Source organism: Oculina patagonica, chromosome 4, assembly GCF_052425735.1.
Source record: "Oculina patagonica isolate OP01 chromosome 4, crgOcupat, whole genome shotgun sequence".
NCBI lineage: Eukaryota > Metazoa > Cnidaria > Anthozoa > Scleractinia > Oculinidae > Oculina > Oculina patagonica.
The window spans coordinates 13,385,820-13,402,022 of record NC_135761.1 but is presented as its reverse complement, the minus strand read 5'-3'; the positions used below and the strand labels follow the sequence as shown (position 1 = coordinate 13,402,022).

Here is a 16,203-nt window from a genome sequence, read left to right as displayed (position 1 = left end):
TTTTAACCTGCCTTCAAAATGCACAAACTGCTGTCTCAGAAAACCTTAATTTGTAAAATATCCTTGGCCAGGATAACCCTGGACACCCATATATATAAGCTCACGCCTGTCACACTCTGCTCTAACCCATCAAAAATCCTGGCAACAGGCCTGCTTTTACATGTGGTTCCTGCACCTTTCTCTTTTTGTTATTTCTATTGCAAAATATTACGTAATGTTAAAAAAAATATATTTCAATTTCTCCTGGTTCCCACCAACTTAGGAATCCCAGCCTCCCGTAGAGTTTTCGCCCATTTTATTCCTAAGTTCTGTCCTCTGCCCTCCTTACTATATGACATGATCATGTGACCATATTTTTTTTAGATGCACATTCAGTTATGATGACGATGATATTATTATTATTATTATTATTATTATTATTATTATTATTGTGTTGTTCCAGAAAATATCCATACCCCTCCCACAGAAGGTTTACTGGTTTGATTCCACCCACCCCTCTGAAAAGTTTTGGCCTTTGAGACCCCCAACATCCTCGGAATTTCAATGACCTTCCGTGGGGTGGGTAAATTTTTTTTTCTAAAACTGCACATTATTATAATTATTTTTATTATTACTATTGTTAATTATTATTATTATTATTATTTATTATTATTCTTACCAATTCCATGCCTGCAAACAGCTTATCCTTAATCTGTGGAATGTTTCCAAGCCAGCGAATGACGCCATATCTGGGAAGACCTTCTGGCACAGGAACCTCCACAATGGAACCCACTTCTAAACCATGAGAAATGTCAACTGCCATTTGATTACTCTCAATAGCTGAATGATAACCTGTGTGACGTAAAGGGGGCAATGGTTTGAGCAGCTCAGTAAAAGTAAGATGCATTCTTTATATTTGTTTACTTTATTTAAATCCAGTGACAGTATAGCCTCCTACGCATAGGCTCTTTTGGCTCACATGATGAGCCTAAAAGAATGTCTGTGTAGGAGGCTAGTTACAGGACGCCTTATTGAGTAAAGCTGGTTTAAAAAGAGCTCTGACTAAATGTTAAGTATTAGTTAATAATAATACCCAGAAACATAAAAAAAAAACATTTACTAATATAACACTAAGGAGGTCCATAGATAAGATATTCAACCCTTTCAACTTAATCACTGTTAACTACCGGTAATTTCATGATATCATAGTAAACTGGATTGAGATTAAGGTGGGGGCGGGAGGGCCGGGGGGGGGGGGGGGTTTGTCTACGTTTCACGAAAAAAAAAATGGTCATTTCCTGTAAAGTTACATGCAAAATAAAATAGCCATTTCACGAAACCAACATAAAAGATGCTAAGTTTCCTTTCAGAGTAGAGTGACCTGGGGCCTAGAAATTGATGTTCAGTCAGGGTTATGCATTGTCACACAATCCACCACATGTAGTCTTGTTTTCAAACACGTACATTGGATAATTAATTTGAAAGGAAGAAAAAATGTCATCAAATTCTCTTGAATATGTAGGTAAACTAAACTAAAGATGAATTAAGGTCATTGCCCTGTGTTGCATTGCACATCCTTACTGTGCAGAATTTTATGCGTAATAAGCGTGCACACATAAACAAAATGGCGGCTATTTTCTATGCGGCTTAGTCCACGAGAGCAGTAAATTTTTAATTTCTCAAAAATGAGTATGGTGACCTATCAATTTTTCTCATATTTTGGGTGTAGCGATGAAATTCTTTCTGTAAAATGAAAGCAGATCAATTCCTATGTTTGAAAAATAAATTGTCGCTAAAAATGTGTCCTTTGCCAGTACTTGCAGAGGAATTATAAAGGAATTATATGGAATATACAAGGTCTTCCTGCTATTAAACAAATGTGGTGAGCCCCTTTTTTATTTCAAAATTTAAGTTCCCTTGAAGTAATAAACCAGTAGGTGAAGTTTGGTTAAAAATCTATGTTCAGTTCTATTTCAGGGTAATGTCCTTAAGTATAATTATAATATTAATTTAATTAAATAAATTTATGAAGACTTGCAGTAATGAGAAATGCTTGATAATCATAAACTCATGATCAGGTCATGGAAGGGTGCAAATACTTGCTTCTTAATTAATGAAAAAAATTATGAATCACAGTCTTTTCAACTTAACACTAAGATTAATTCTTAGGTAAAAGCTAAAATTGGCCATCCACAAAAGTTTAATTTGTTCTACTAATTTAATCAACTACGTATGTTGATATTTGTTATAATTTGGCAATTAAAATCAATTTAACTCCCAACTTTAGTTAATGTTTTTCCTTGATCACTTTAGGGCAATTGAACACCTGGAGGTGAGGAATTTGACCTGCTAATGTGCAGGTGACTACAGAGGATTAAAAATTGTCTCACAAATATTATCTGCAGTAAGGCATCAATTGATGGTCAATGCACTGCCACAAGGTAAATTCGAACATGTGACATGGCCTTAAAAGTTGACACTGCACATACAATGAATTTGCCAAAAACAATAGCCCTTCACGCCAATTTCTGATAAGTGACAAAAAAGGCCTAGGATGATGGATGAAATAGTGGCACCAGCCCTGGCAAGACCTCAATAATTGCCATCTATTGCTCGATTGATTGTCAATGATTAGTCACAACATACATTGTAAAAGGAAACAAAGTATTAGCCAGATATTTTAATAGAGCAGTTTTCAATTAAGTGTCGTAAAACCAAAACCAAAGTAATTACTCTGGCAAATCACAAAGGACACAGACAATCCAGTGAACCAATTAAAACTCGAAGCAAATACATGAAGCTGGCACGAAGCGCGGGAAAACGTGTGGGAGCGAGTCACGATTGGTTTTGGTTTTAGTTCTGATTGGCTGAGAAAGTGGCGCGAGATTTTTAAGCCAATCACTAAGCGCAGTTATGCAAAACCAAATGTAAACGCAAGTTACTTTCGACTCTCAAGTGAAAATTGCTCTAATGACATTAAACTTATATGCCAGGTGTATTGATATTTACAAGTTCTAGTGAAAACTTGCAGATATAGCATCCCTTGGGAGGTTTTGGTAAAACTTATTCAACCCTTGGACAGCCACTAAGAAAAAAGAACCAATATTGATTTTGGTTTAGTCAACGGTTGCCATGCATGCCTGTGACTTTAGTGTAGAAGAAGGTGAGGTGTTTGTGGCAAGAAGAAGGAGGCTAGTTAGCTATATATAGCGATAAGTGACTGGTGGAAATGCCCAATTGTCATCCAGCATAGCATACTTTAGGCCACCTGCAAGCTGGGCTTGTTTCTCTAACCTTTAAATAAATAAGTATTGATCCCTTTCTGCGAGTTCTTGAGTCGATGAAAATTATGAGAATCGATCCAGATGAAAAAAAAAACCCGAAGGAAATCGATGAAAATCGATCACATCGCACGTAAGATCATTCACAAGATTCTTCCTCACTGATTGGTCTAGCCAGGATTTTGAACTCAGACGTTTTTGAGCAATGGGCAACAACCAGAAGCTGCCATCACTCCCATCAATAGGTAGGAAAGATCTTGTTTTGTGTTTGCAAGCGCCAAACAAGAGAACAAACCACTTCCGGTTTACTTCCATGGCCCCAAAAACGTCTGTGCTGTTCATAACGGTGCCCGGCCCAGTATTAAATAAATCCACTGATTAATCAGTCGATCCGTAAAAAAAAATGATAAGTCACTTCAGTGGAAAGATAGTTTTGATAAAAGTAAGGGTAAAAGACGCAAAAACTCACCTACAAAACTTGTTAGCTAAAATGCCAGCTCGTTTCCCGTTTCCAGCGACAGGCTCTACCCCTCGGCAACGGCTTCATGTATTCCACATAAGGTGTCTCATTGATCTTTCAGTGAGCGGGGAGAGGAAAAAACTGAAAAAGTGTACATGTACTCGCATATGAAACAGACGGGAATGATCGTCGGCAAATTCTAAAGGAGACCAATCTGGGAATGGCCCAAGCTTTTTGACCCCTAAAAGATACCAAATTGAATAATATCTATAGAATTTATATTCCTGCAACCTTAAACGAGACCGCGACGGCTAAAAATATTGACGCTTTCCCCGGAGCATCTTGGTGAGACCAAAATCCGCACATTTACACCCCAAAGCAAGACGACAAGCATACCCGTCGCTTTCATATGGGATTCCCTTCCCCCTCCCCCGATACGTAGATGAATTATAGTGAGGTAAAACGTTAACGAGGAAAAGCATTAGGGAGCAATATAAAGGAGTCTAGTAGCAACCAGGTGGAAGAAGCATGAAAGTAAGATTAGCGCGCAGCAAGGAAACAACAGGTCTCGCACTGCTTCGCACTGTAAGGGAGTGACACTGTCAGCTCAGCCTTGAGCAAATGAAACTATTGTTCCTCTGTAGGGGTCAGTATAACTTTTAATCGTGTATTACATGGTCTCTTGAAAGCTTACCCGTGAAATAGAAAAAAATAACTGGATCATCACTTTGTTTCATTGGTAGAAACGGGAACACTCGATAATTGGGTAAAGAGGACACCCCGGGGGGTACTCCCATACATGGACTATATAGGTATGTACCGCAGGATAGGGTATGGTTTTTGTGGGGCTCAGTCCTTAAATAGGGTATCATTTTTGCACCTTTTGGTATTTTGTTCCCGCCGTGATCCTTATATAGGGTACCTAAATTCTATCAGCTTTAATAAACGCCCAGCTAATCGAAAAAAAGGTATCTTCAAACTGAACTATCCGTTCAGGTATTAGTAAAGCGGTTTTTATAAAGATTTGTGTTGGCCGTGTGCAGTTAGCCGTTGTTTGAGTGGTCACGGAACGCTTCTCCTTCCCTTAAATAGGGTGTCATTTTTCGGTTTTGGGCCTTAAAAAGGGTATCAATTTTTGCTTTCTTTATCCTTAAATAGGGTCAGGGTTTAAGAACTTTCACGGCACACCCCTATCCGAAGTTTATGGGTTACCTCCTCCCCCCGGGGAGAGGACACACAGAAAGGCTTATTACGTTGATTACGGCTTCTTCGACAGGGTTTAGGGCTCCTAGCCTCTAGGCCCCAAAAATCGGGACTCCAGTGCAGGGCTCTCGATCCCCAGCATTCTCGTCCCCATAGCCCTTTCGTTTCTCTTAGCCGGCTTGGCACGAGAAAACGGAGGGCTCTGGGGACATAGGATTTTTGAATTAATTCGAACTTTTTTGATTGGCTGTATGGAACAAAGAATTCCTAAACGGAAGTCAAAAACAAAACGACTCTCTCATACATTCTCTTGAAACGTCATGACTGCATACATGAAGACCAGAAGTCCTAGAATCTAGGACTGGAAATTCTCTGTCCCCAGAGCCCTTCGTTTTCTCGTGCCAAGGCTCAGCCGGCTAAGAGAAACGAAAGGGCTATGGGGACGAGATTGGATCCCCAGAAGCAGCAACCTTGTTTCCAGGGCTTTTCCTCCCGCCCGTTCCAAATCACCAAGGGAAAAGCCCTGGGAACGAGGTTGCAGAAGCAGGGGCTCTGTAAAAAAAACATTCTGAGGGCTCCACGTTCTGAGGGGTCCAGGCTAGGTATTTCCCGATTACGCTAGCATTTTTTTGGCATAATTTGGCTTAACAAGCATTTTTTTTACACTTTTCCCCAAAAAAAGAATTACTAGCATAATTTATCGTTTTTTTGCCGTCAAAAGCTAACATTTGCTTGTTTTTGGTGTTCAAACACTTCTAAAGACCTTTAGGAAACTCTAAATACTGTGTGCGACAGTTGTGAGTAGGTAAAAGGCCTAGTTGGTCATCGGTTGATTCTCAAGGTTGTACCCAGTCCTTGCTCAATATCAAAACAAGATGGCGTCAGCCACGCCCTTGTCACAAACTATCAACCTGCAGCCAAAAGAAGGAAGTTGTTGCAGTACAACAAGCGATAGACGCTTTGAGGGCAATTGAACAAAGAGCTAACCAGCTGGCCAAGGTTGTGTTATATAATACATATAAAGGACAAGTGAACAAACAGCTAACGTTGTGTTATACATAAACACAAACACGTGTTATATAGGTGTTAAAAGAATTTTAAAGATTTTTTATTAATGTTCATATTATTCAGTCAACTGAGTTAACTTAAAACACACACATGATGGTGTCTTTTTTGTATGTATTCCTTTAAAACTAGTAATACGTGACTCGCAGGGCCTCGCGAAGCTCTGAAGTTGAACATTAATTGAATTGTAACGGGCATGGCCGCGACACCCTCGTTCCCAGGGTCTACTCCGCTTTGAAGATGGCGGCTCTTTCTGGTTCGTAAAGAGGTATAAAGCGTTGGGAAGCGCAGGCTATTTTCAAAATCATCGACAAATTATTGGATAGTCGCATTTTGGACATTTATTTGAGGGCATTAAAAAAAAGAATAACGAACGGCAGGAGGATTCGAACCCTCCGCCCGCGCGCCCCTGATGGCGATGAAAGGTTTATAGCCTGAATAGGCGTTTAGGGAGTATTATGTGGAAATTAGTGTTATTTTAATACGAAAAGAAAAACGATACAAATGAAAGGCTCAGGATTCGAACCCACAAAAAAAAGTAATAATAATAATAATAATAATAATAATAAAAAAACCCTAGCCGGATTCGAACCCCCGCCCTCAGTCCCGAAGATCTGATTTCAAGTTCGACGCCTCACACCATCTAGGCCACCGGCGCGCGGCCGTGTGACGTCATTTCCGCCACACACCAAGCTCACAAATATATATATACTAGTAGTAATCAGCGATTAGGGGAATGCGTTCGAGCAAGGCTTGAAAGGAGGGGTAGTTTTTGGTGTTGACTGAGATTTCCCATTTTTCTTGTACAATTTGTTGGTGATGGGACAAAAGAGGAAGGTGAAATGTTTGTAAGAATAATTTAATAACATTGATTGCGAATAAACTGTAAACAATAACTTTATTAATTCCAAGAATGAATGACAATTGCTTGTCTTTGAATGTGTGTTATGTGTAACACACAAGTATGAAAGTAACGACACAGTTCAAAGTTCAAACTTAAACTCAGCTGTGGCACTGTTCCTTTAAGGTTACAGACAACATTATTTTATATTTGAAACAGCAACATGTGAATTCCATAGAAAGCACTTTTAACTTGAAACAGCAATATATTGAAGTATGAATTAATATTGCAGAATTTGCTTTCAACTAAAAATACTTACAAATGTATGGTACAATAAAGTACATAACTTATGAGATCAAAAAATATTATTTTAAAAATATGAATGAAAAAATATTATAGTTCTTAATCAAGGTTTTTTGGAACAAAAACATTGTGTAATTGAGGAATATAAAGTAAAAACACCCATGATTTTGTTGACCGCAGGTGTCTGGTGTGAAAACAGCATGTGTGGAAAATTTTGCAAGTACAAATTTGCGGGCGTGTTTAAAACACGAAATGGCGCAATGACGAAATGGCGAAATGGTGAAATGATACTGAAGATAAGAGCCAAAGTTATACAATATTACCGTTCTACTGGAATCTTCATATGTTGCTGAATTTATTCTTGGATAAGTCCCGAAAAATAAAACAAACTGCAATCACAAATTCTCCGTCACGGCATACTAACTATGGTCACGGAGAGCCGTCACGAACCTATGGGTAATTTGGATTCCAGTGTCTCTTTGTTAACAGGGCGCGGTTTGATACGCCTAGGACATTCTTGATCGAAATGTCGGCGTTTCGTTTCAACATCGGAAGAAAATGATTTGTTTATTTCGTATTTACCACCGAGCAGCGGCTATGAAATTAGGCTTTGAGCTCCAACATTCACATGAAATGGATTATCAAAACCGAACCTACTTCGCGATGAAGTTTATACACAATACAAGTGGCAAACGTACTTTGCACAGAAACGAAGTGACGTTCGATGTCTATATCAGTTCTTAAATACAAGGCAAGCTTTGTAGTGCAGTGCAGATACTGATAGGTAACTTGGCAAGTACTAAATGAAAAAAGAGATATCCTTGTTTGCTGAGGCATTTCAGTAATACGTTCAATTTGGCGTTGTGATAAGTGACAAGTATTCATTATATTCCTGGGCCAGAACATTGAAATGTTCCCTTGAAAACAGAACTGCCTTGAAGTTCAAAGGGAAACCAAACTATATTATTTACGTGTATTTATCTTATCATTTCGTCATTTCGCCATTTCGTCATTTCGCCATTTTGCCATTTCGTGTTTTAAACACGCCCATCAGTTTCTGCATCTCTAGTGTTTCTTCTCTTCAGTCTCTTGGCAAGTCTCTTCTCTTTTTGGTCATCAGACTCTTTTAACTTTCTCTTAAGATACGTTAATCTGTTTTTTATTTGGACTATCTGTAAGTGGCACTGTTGAAACATAGTGTAGCTCATTAATATATCCAATGAAAATTGTGTTTGCTTCTCCTTCACAGTCAACAGGAGTTATTATTGTACCATGTGGTTTATTGACATCAGACTCGGTGATATAAATAACACAATTATGAGCATTGGCCACTGCCTGGATAATTACATTGTCCGGCACACCAAGTTCCTGGTGTTGACATTTGCTGAATGTAGTCTTGCCAACTATTGTCAGAAACGCTCTCAACATAAAATTCTGGATGATTATTAAAGTGCCTAATACCAGCAGCACGAATTTGAAAATGCAACTCTGCAGTTCCATACAGTTGGTGTGAAACTGACTCCTAAAAAAACTGTCTCCACTCCCACCAAAATCATAAGGCATTAAACTTATTAATGAAACTCTTTCTGTTAACCAGTGCAATACTTGTAACTTTTTTCTCTTTCTGCTTGTTTATGAAAAAAACAATGTTCAGAGTTACACAAAATAAACCATTTCTTGCCGTAATTGCTACAAACATTTCTAATAAGTGAGGAGCTTGGGAAATTATGTTTCAGTAGTTTTTTAAGTCTACTTCTGTATTTCTTTCTTCTAAGCAATTTAGTAACTCTACGAACAGAAATTCGAGATGGTTCTCTGTCTCGTTTCCTGTTGCTTTTTGCTTTTTTCACAGCCTGAGATTTCTCAGCATTTGTAGAGGTCATAGCAACAGAACAACTCCCGCCATTCTTTCCAGCTACAACACGGACATCTCTTTCATATCTCTTTATAAGCTTACCATCATAATTATTGTGGGTATCATTTATCGAAGTCTGGACAGAACTTAGCCTGCGAACCCAGACGCATTTCCGGCTGTCGCTTGTCTCCGCCGAAAAATAGCGTCTGCGAAACCGAGCCAGAGAATGATTTCTGTGACGTCGCATCTTTTGTTTCCCTTTGGCCAATCAGATTACGCGACAGAATAAAACACGAGTGCACACCGCGCGGCTCCCTCGCGACATCGCTGTCTCGAGCTGTTGGACAAACATCGAAGGTTTCTTACACCGGAGAAAGTTGTTTCTTTGCAAAAAAACATTTTCAGTTGCAAATAAATTTTTCGTATTCGGTTTATGTATAAGGCATACTTTCATTTTTAAATCATTCAATGCAAAACCAAAGATGTACATCTGTCTGTTTACGTGGGCCGTGAATAGCTGACCGACCGATTAAAGAACGCCCTGCAAAACTTGGACGAAATTGGGCATGGAATCCAATAAGATTTCGTCGTTAATGTCCGACATTTTGTCGGTAGATAGGTAAAAATTCTAGCAACACACAGGAGGTGGTAATCGACCAGGTGAGTTTCATCTTCACCTTTCGTAGCCTGCGAACCCAAACGCATTTCCGGTTCAGTTTCGAGAAATTGCACAAAAAATTAAAAGTTGCGACAAGCGTCATTGCAATGCCTGCGAGTTCTTAACCGGCCCTTTTGCGTTTCTAGCGCCCTTCTTTGCACCATGAAGACTCAAACACTTGTCCCAAAGAATAAAAATCAATAAACCTTTTCAGGTTTCACTGAGCGATAGCTAAAATTATGTTTATATCTACACCGCGGCGTAGAGGGGAATGTCAGCGAGTCGCTCGAACGAATCGTCTCTTTCGGAAGAGACAGTACACTAAAAATACAACTCTGACCAATAATATTTATTTATTGTTTTTATTTATTATCTTCCTCCTAGTTTCAGTACAGGGTAGTTTTGTCTATTAGTAAATGCACTGATAACAGAAGTATTAATTTTAATAGCCCAATTGACCCAAAAACACCGGAACTAGGCTCGATTTTCATCGCTCTCTTGGCTGCACGGTTCCAGTTGATCATGCATTTTACCGTAAAATTCCTAATCGATTTTCTGACTTGTTTTGAAATCGCTGGTGATAGTATACAATCAAATAAACTTACCAACAAAACAAGTAACATGTGGCTCGTCAACGACTGCTGCTACCGGATATTTAACTCATGCTCACCTATCCAAGACTCTGGTGATGTGTAAACGATCGAATAGCGGCTGTTGTTAATACTTATTTTCTCGGTTTTCAATGTATCGTTATTCAGCGCTATTTTATTAACGCCAAGCGACGATAATAGGCTGACCTGCTAGTCCTTCATTCCACTTTAATATGAGCGGCGAAAAGACGATCACAATAGTATACTAAATACCGGTATTCCTCTCAGCCAATGCTTAGAAATTAACTGATGTCCGATCCCAAATCCATTCGAAAGATTAGTGAGTACGTCTTCTCTCTTCCAATGCACGTATGTTAAAGCATTAACCTGAAACACGTTCCCCATCGCACTGCAGTGTCCAACTCATTCGCCATTGTTTTCTACACGCGATTGTGCGATGCTCTCGCAGACTACACGCGTGGCACCTCTTCGGATATGCAAGGTAAATCACAGAAATCATTCTCTGGCTCGGTTTCGCAGACGCTATTTTTCGGCGGAGACAAGCGACAGCCGGAAATGCGTCTGGGTTCGCAGGCTAGACAGAACTCTGTGCACGACGTGATTTGGTCGATCATGACTAATACACCACACGAGTACCACGGGTAACATACGGGTAACATACGAGTAACACACGGAACATACGGGTACATACGGTTACATACAGGTAACATACGAGTATAAACATACGGATACATACGGGTGCATGCCAGTTCTTATTTCATTTCATTTCATTTTTCATTTTTATTTTATGCAACAGAATAAACAAAACAAAACATACGGGCAATTACGGGTACATACAGGTAACATACGAGTATAATAATCGAATAATAATCGAAAAATCAATTATTGGTCATTAGATGTAACGTGTTTCTCCATCGCACTCCTCTCCAAAAAGATTGCGTGACGAGCCCAAAGGACAAGGAACAAAAACTTGAAAAATAAAAAAAACAAAATAAAATAAAGTGAAATGAAATAGGAACTGGTATGCACCCGTATGTGTCCTTATGTTACTCGTATGTTACGGATAAGATCGTATGTAAGTGAATTCAAGAAGTTGAGCTATTGACCTTATAACATTTCAAATTCTTGATACGTCTTCAATACGTTTTGTCCTTTGGGCTCGTCACGCAACCTTATTGACGGGAAGGGGGGTGGGGGAGCATACTGATAAAAATGAAAAATAAAATAAAATAAAGAAAAATGAAAAAGGAACTGGTATGCACACGTATGTATTGGTATGTTACTCGTATGCATCCGTATGTTACTCGTATGTATCCGTATGTTACTCGTATGTATCCGTATGTTACTCGTATGTATCCGTATGTTACTCGTATGTATCCGTATGTGCCCGTATGTTTCGTGTGTTACTCGTATGTTACCCGTATGTTGCTCGTAGTACTCGTGTGGTGTATTAGTCATGATCGATTTGGTCACGTTATACAAAAGAATGCTTCCGGTGCCGCATTTACTCGACTGAACAATGGTTCGGTTGTATTCGATCGCTTCATCTAACTAAACAATGGTTCGGTTGTATTCGATCGCTTCATCTGCTCTGATGTCGTCTACACCGTGCAAATGTTTAACGCAAATGCGAGCCTCATCACTCGATAACGCCGTGTTCTGATCACAAGTAAAACGAGACTAAAATATCGTCGCACCAGTTTCCCGGCCGAGACTTGCCCCTGCAAAAATCAATCGGGGCGGCCAATTTGGAGTCCATACACCTGCGCGCGCATTACGGCTCGATTCATTCTGCATAACAGTGCACAGGCATACCAACTCAAAAGACACAGGACACAAAACAGAATTAGGCTTGCGCTCTCCTTCGTCGAACGCAATGACCGTAAACTCCACACGAGATTTGATCCCGCCTGAGCCCTTTGTTGGACAAAATTATACACCCCGCTACGAGGAATAAAGCAAAGCATTTTTCAAACCAAAAGAGCATAATTTTGAAAGTTGAGCATAATTTGAGCATTTTTGGGTAAAAAACGAGCATTGCTAGGAGCATAAAATGCCAGTTTTACTAGCATAATCGGGAACTCCAGACTCCAGACTCCATGGCGAAAATTTTGGGGTCCTGGGCTCCACCCATCCCTCCCCTCCGCTTTCCTATAGGACCCTGATCCGAGAATGCCGAGGCGCGTAGAGAATATAAGCAGTCATATTGAGACGTCACGCATTAGCTCGCATTGCGCGTGATAAATTAATTCTCAAAACGGAATAAGAACGAAAGTGATAACAAAGCATTTCTGCGTTGTATTATGATAGTATAATAAAATAAACTTGCTCCATATTTGGCCACAAACTTGTCCGACCAGGCTTTTAACTTTCAAAACCTCAATTTTTTTGGATGTTATGTGTTGAGTTGATTTAATTGCAGTGTGGAAAGTTCAAAATGCTCCTGTTTGTTTTGGCAAATCTTTGTAAAAGTTTTCTTTTTGTTTTTATAATTGATTTTATTTCCTTTTTACCAAAATTTTTAACATGCCTGGCTGCACACCAATCATTTTATCTTTATCACAACAGTTAGTTAGTTAGCTAGTTAGTTCACGAAGTAAGTTCATGTAGTTAGGCTACGTTCACGTTCACACGGGACTGGACTGAAACCGTTCCGAACCGGACCGGACCGGATCGGCTTCTCTTTACATGTAACGGTTTGGAACCGATCCAGTTTCGGATCTGTTCCGGACCGTTCCAGAACGGTCCCGTCTAAACAGAAGGCCTATCCGGTCCGAAAATCAGACCAGATCCGCTTGTAACCGGTCCCGTGTAAATATAGCCTTAGCCAGCTAGCTAGCTAGCTAGCTAGTAAGGTAGTTAGTTAGTTAGTTAGTTTTGTTATGTATTTGAATAAAGTATTTTTGGGCCTTTATTATGCTAACTTCATTACAAAATGTCTTTAATTCGTTCAAATGCGATCCAGTTCACTCAGCAGGACGAATTAGACTCTACTTGGTGTTTATTTGATCAAAAAAAAACCATGTTGAGAGATTTATGGTACCTGAACTAAACTTTAACAAGACGCTATTCAAAAATTGTTATAAACTATTTTCTTCATAACTGATCCTAAGGGATTATTTTCCTAAATTTAAAAGCCCTCGTAAAAAAAAAAACTCGTTCCAAAAATACATTTGATCACAATAGCGTGTCTATGACATGTCATTAAACTGGTTCTTCGAGTTCCTCAATAATCTCTTCCATATTTGGTCTCGCCCCAGGCTCTGTTTGCACACATCCCCGTATAAGGGCTCGAAGCACGTGATTTGTCACCATTGCAATTTGTTGATCACGCCTGTCGGGATCTGGCAATTCCCGGATGCACATTTCACATAGGAGAACACCAAAGCTGTACACATCGACCTAAAAACAGCAACAATTATAAAAAAGTTTCAATACTCCACTGAAGAAATTTACTGTATTCCATTCAGGTTCTGTACGATTTTAACTGATATATAAAAAAAAACTATTAAGGTTGCTCATCATCTATTGAAAACATATATGAGCTATAATCATCGATGTTTTGCGAGCAATTATCCTACCATATCCCCAAAGGATTTCCCCCTTTTTTTAAAAAAAAATTGCGTTTTACAGTCTGCTTTTTTTGCTTAAAAGCATCAACAGAATTTGTTTGATGTTCGTCCTGCAGCTTGGTCAAGACTTCCTAGACAGAGAGCCGTTCAAGGAAAAATGAATAAAGCTAACCTTGACTGTTTGATTTGACGTGAGTGCTTCAGGCGCACTGTAAATCATAGCTCCAGGGGCAACTGTCATGGTCTGTTGCATGAAATTAGCAGTACCATAATCTGACACTTTGCCTCGCCATTGGTCACCATTTCGCCATAGCAACACATTAGCACTGCTTATATCGCGGTGGATAATTGGAGAAGGTTTCTTTTGATGAAGATAGCTTAACGCTCGAGCGACATCCTGAGAAATAAAGGAGACTTCTGTCTCAACAAGAGGTCGCTGCTCTAGCAATGCTCGTAAACTTGACTCCATGAGCTCTGTTACAAACAAAGGACTTCCCTCATCATTTGTTGCTCCAATGAATTGCAACAAACAAGGATGGCGGCATCTTGAAGCAATGTCCATTTCTCGTTCAAACAAACTCCGGTTGTGAGGAGAAAGAATCAACTCATGGATTTGTTTTACAGCTACAGCACAGCCACAGTACTTGCCCTCGACAACACTTCCCCAGCCTCCCCTACCAAGCAGTGTATCTGTCAGCTGAATTTTATCACGAAGAATAACCCAGTCAGGGGTCTGTTGTCGTTGACGTTCACTCAGTGCTTGCCGAGTTGTTGACAGAGTTAACTCCATTTCATTCACATGCCGGTTTTTTGCTCTCAGCTGTCCTTCTAGTGTGGTCACTTGATGCTGTAAGCCAACAGTTTCGACGTCTTTCTCTCTAAACTGTTCTTGTAAGTTTGTCAACTGTTGTTCCATCTCCCTCAGTTGTCTTTGTAAAGTCTCTTCGTGTACATCTTTCACTCTTAGTTGCTGTTCCAGATCCCTCAACTGTGTTTGGGAGTTTTCTTCTTGTTGTCTTTGTTCTTCCAGCTGTTCATGCAAGATGGCCTCTTGTACTTGGAAATATGTCAACTGCTGTTCCCTTTCCCTCGATACTCTTTCCGAATTTTCTAATTCAAGGTCTTTTTCTGTAAGTTGTCGTTCCATTCTTGTCAACTGCTGTTCCATCTCTCTTAATTGTCCTTGTGACATTGCTTGTTGATCGCTTTTTTCCCGTAAGTGTTCATGTAAGATGTCCACTTGCAATTGTTTTTCACGCAATAGTTCTTGGAAAAGTGTCAGCTGTCGTTCCACCTCCCTCAGTCGTCCTTGTGACCTGGCCTCTTGTAAGTCTTTTTCTCGTAACTGTCCTCGACAATTCGATAATTGTGACTCCATCTCCTTCAACTGTCTTCTTAGTTCAACATGACCTCTTAGCTGTTCCTCTAAAGAAGCTTCACCGGAATGGTGCAGTGCTGCAAAAAGTTGACCAAAAAATGTAAATGGCGGATCTGGGGGTTGGGGCCCGGGGGGGGGGCACTCCTTGGCCACTCCTTATTTTTGGTAAATCATTTACTGCGTTTACAACAAGTTCCTATGATCCTTTGCCTTTCAAAACTGGCACGCATGAACATAACGAACTGCAGTTTATACGTGTACCTCCGAAAATTGTTTGGTTTGTCTACTGGTAAATTTTCAATTTGATTATTTTTGGAAACATGCATGCAAACAGCGAATTTCAAAAATGATCCTATTAAGATATCTTTCAACTCTCTTTACCTTCCTATCTCTACGGCGCTTAAAAAGATAGACGTTTGTCCTACATTCGATCTTCACACGTTCTATCCGACTAAAGCAGACGGATATAACGTGTTGGTTGATCTTAATTTAGTCGGACGAACTTTACTGAGTCAAACGTCGAACTCATCATGAACTTAATTCGCTCAGTTTAGTTCGTCTCATGTGAAGTTCGACGTTTGGCCTTGGCCTAAGACACAACAACGAGGTTGCAAAATATATATTGTTTACCATTTGACGCTTGAGATAAATTGAGTCCAGCCGGCTCTGGGATTGCAAACCGAACTTGAAAAAGTTCAAACACTGTCTCATTGAGAACAGTAGCCTGTCAAGGAATTCAAAACAATTTTTTAAGGTTCGATAACCTTGCCTAATGTTTCGTAAACTGGACTCGGGACGTCTGAGCTTGAGCCCTAACTGGGACCATTGTATTGTGGGCGACTTGCTAGGAAAATCAGACATGCTAGGTGTAGCCTGCAATGGCAAACATCCCATCCGGGGGTTTTGGCAATACTTTTAATCGCTGTCCTGACCAGAGCCGTAATCAGAGCTTTGGCATAGACGAAGCAAAAGCATAGACGAAGCAAAATCTCGCTGG

At 39.8% G+C, this 16,203-nt stretch overlaps 1 protein-coding gene across 1 annotated transcript in view; it reads right to left on the bottom strand.

Moving 5' to 3' along the window:
- The window catches only part of LOC144648159 (uncharacterized), a 33,834-nt gene that overhangs the window by 11,334 nt on the left and 6,297 nt on the right, over positions 1–16,203 (bottom strand). The window contains exons 6-10 of the mRNA XM_078507786.1: positions 15,837–15,930; positions 14,001–15,283; positions 13,467–13,658; positions 8,404–8,566; positions 659–831 (exon numbers count right to left, since the gene is read on the bottom strand). Coding sequence (XP_078363912.1) covers positions 659–831; positions 8,404–8,566; positions 13,467–13,658; positions 14,001–15,283; positions 15,837–15,930 — 1,905 coding nt within the window. The remainder of the gene's footprint in view (positions 1–658; positions 832–8,403; positions 8,567–13,466; positions 13,659–14,000; positions 15,284–15,836; positions 15,931–16,203) is intronic.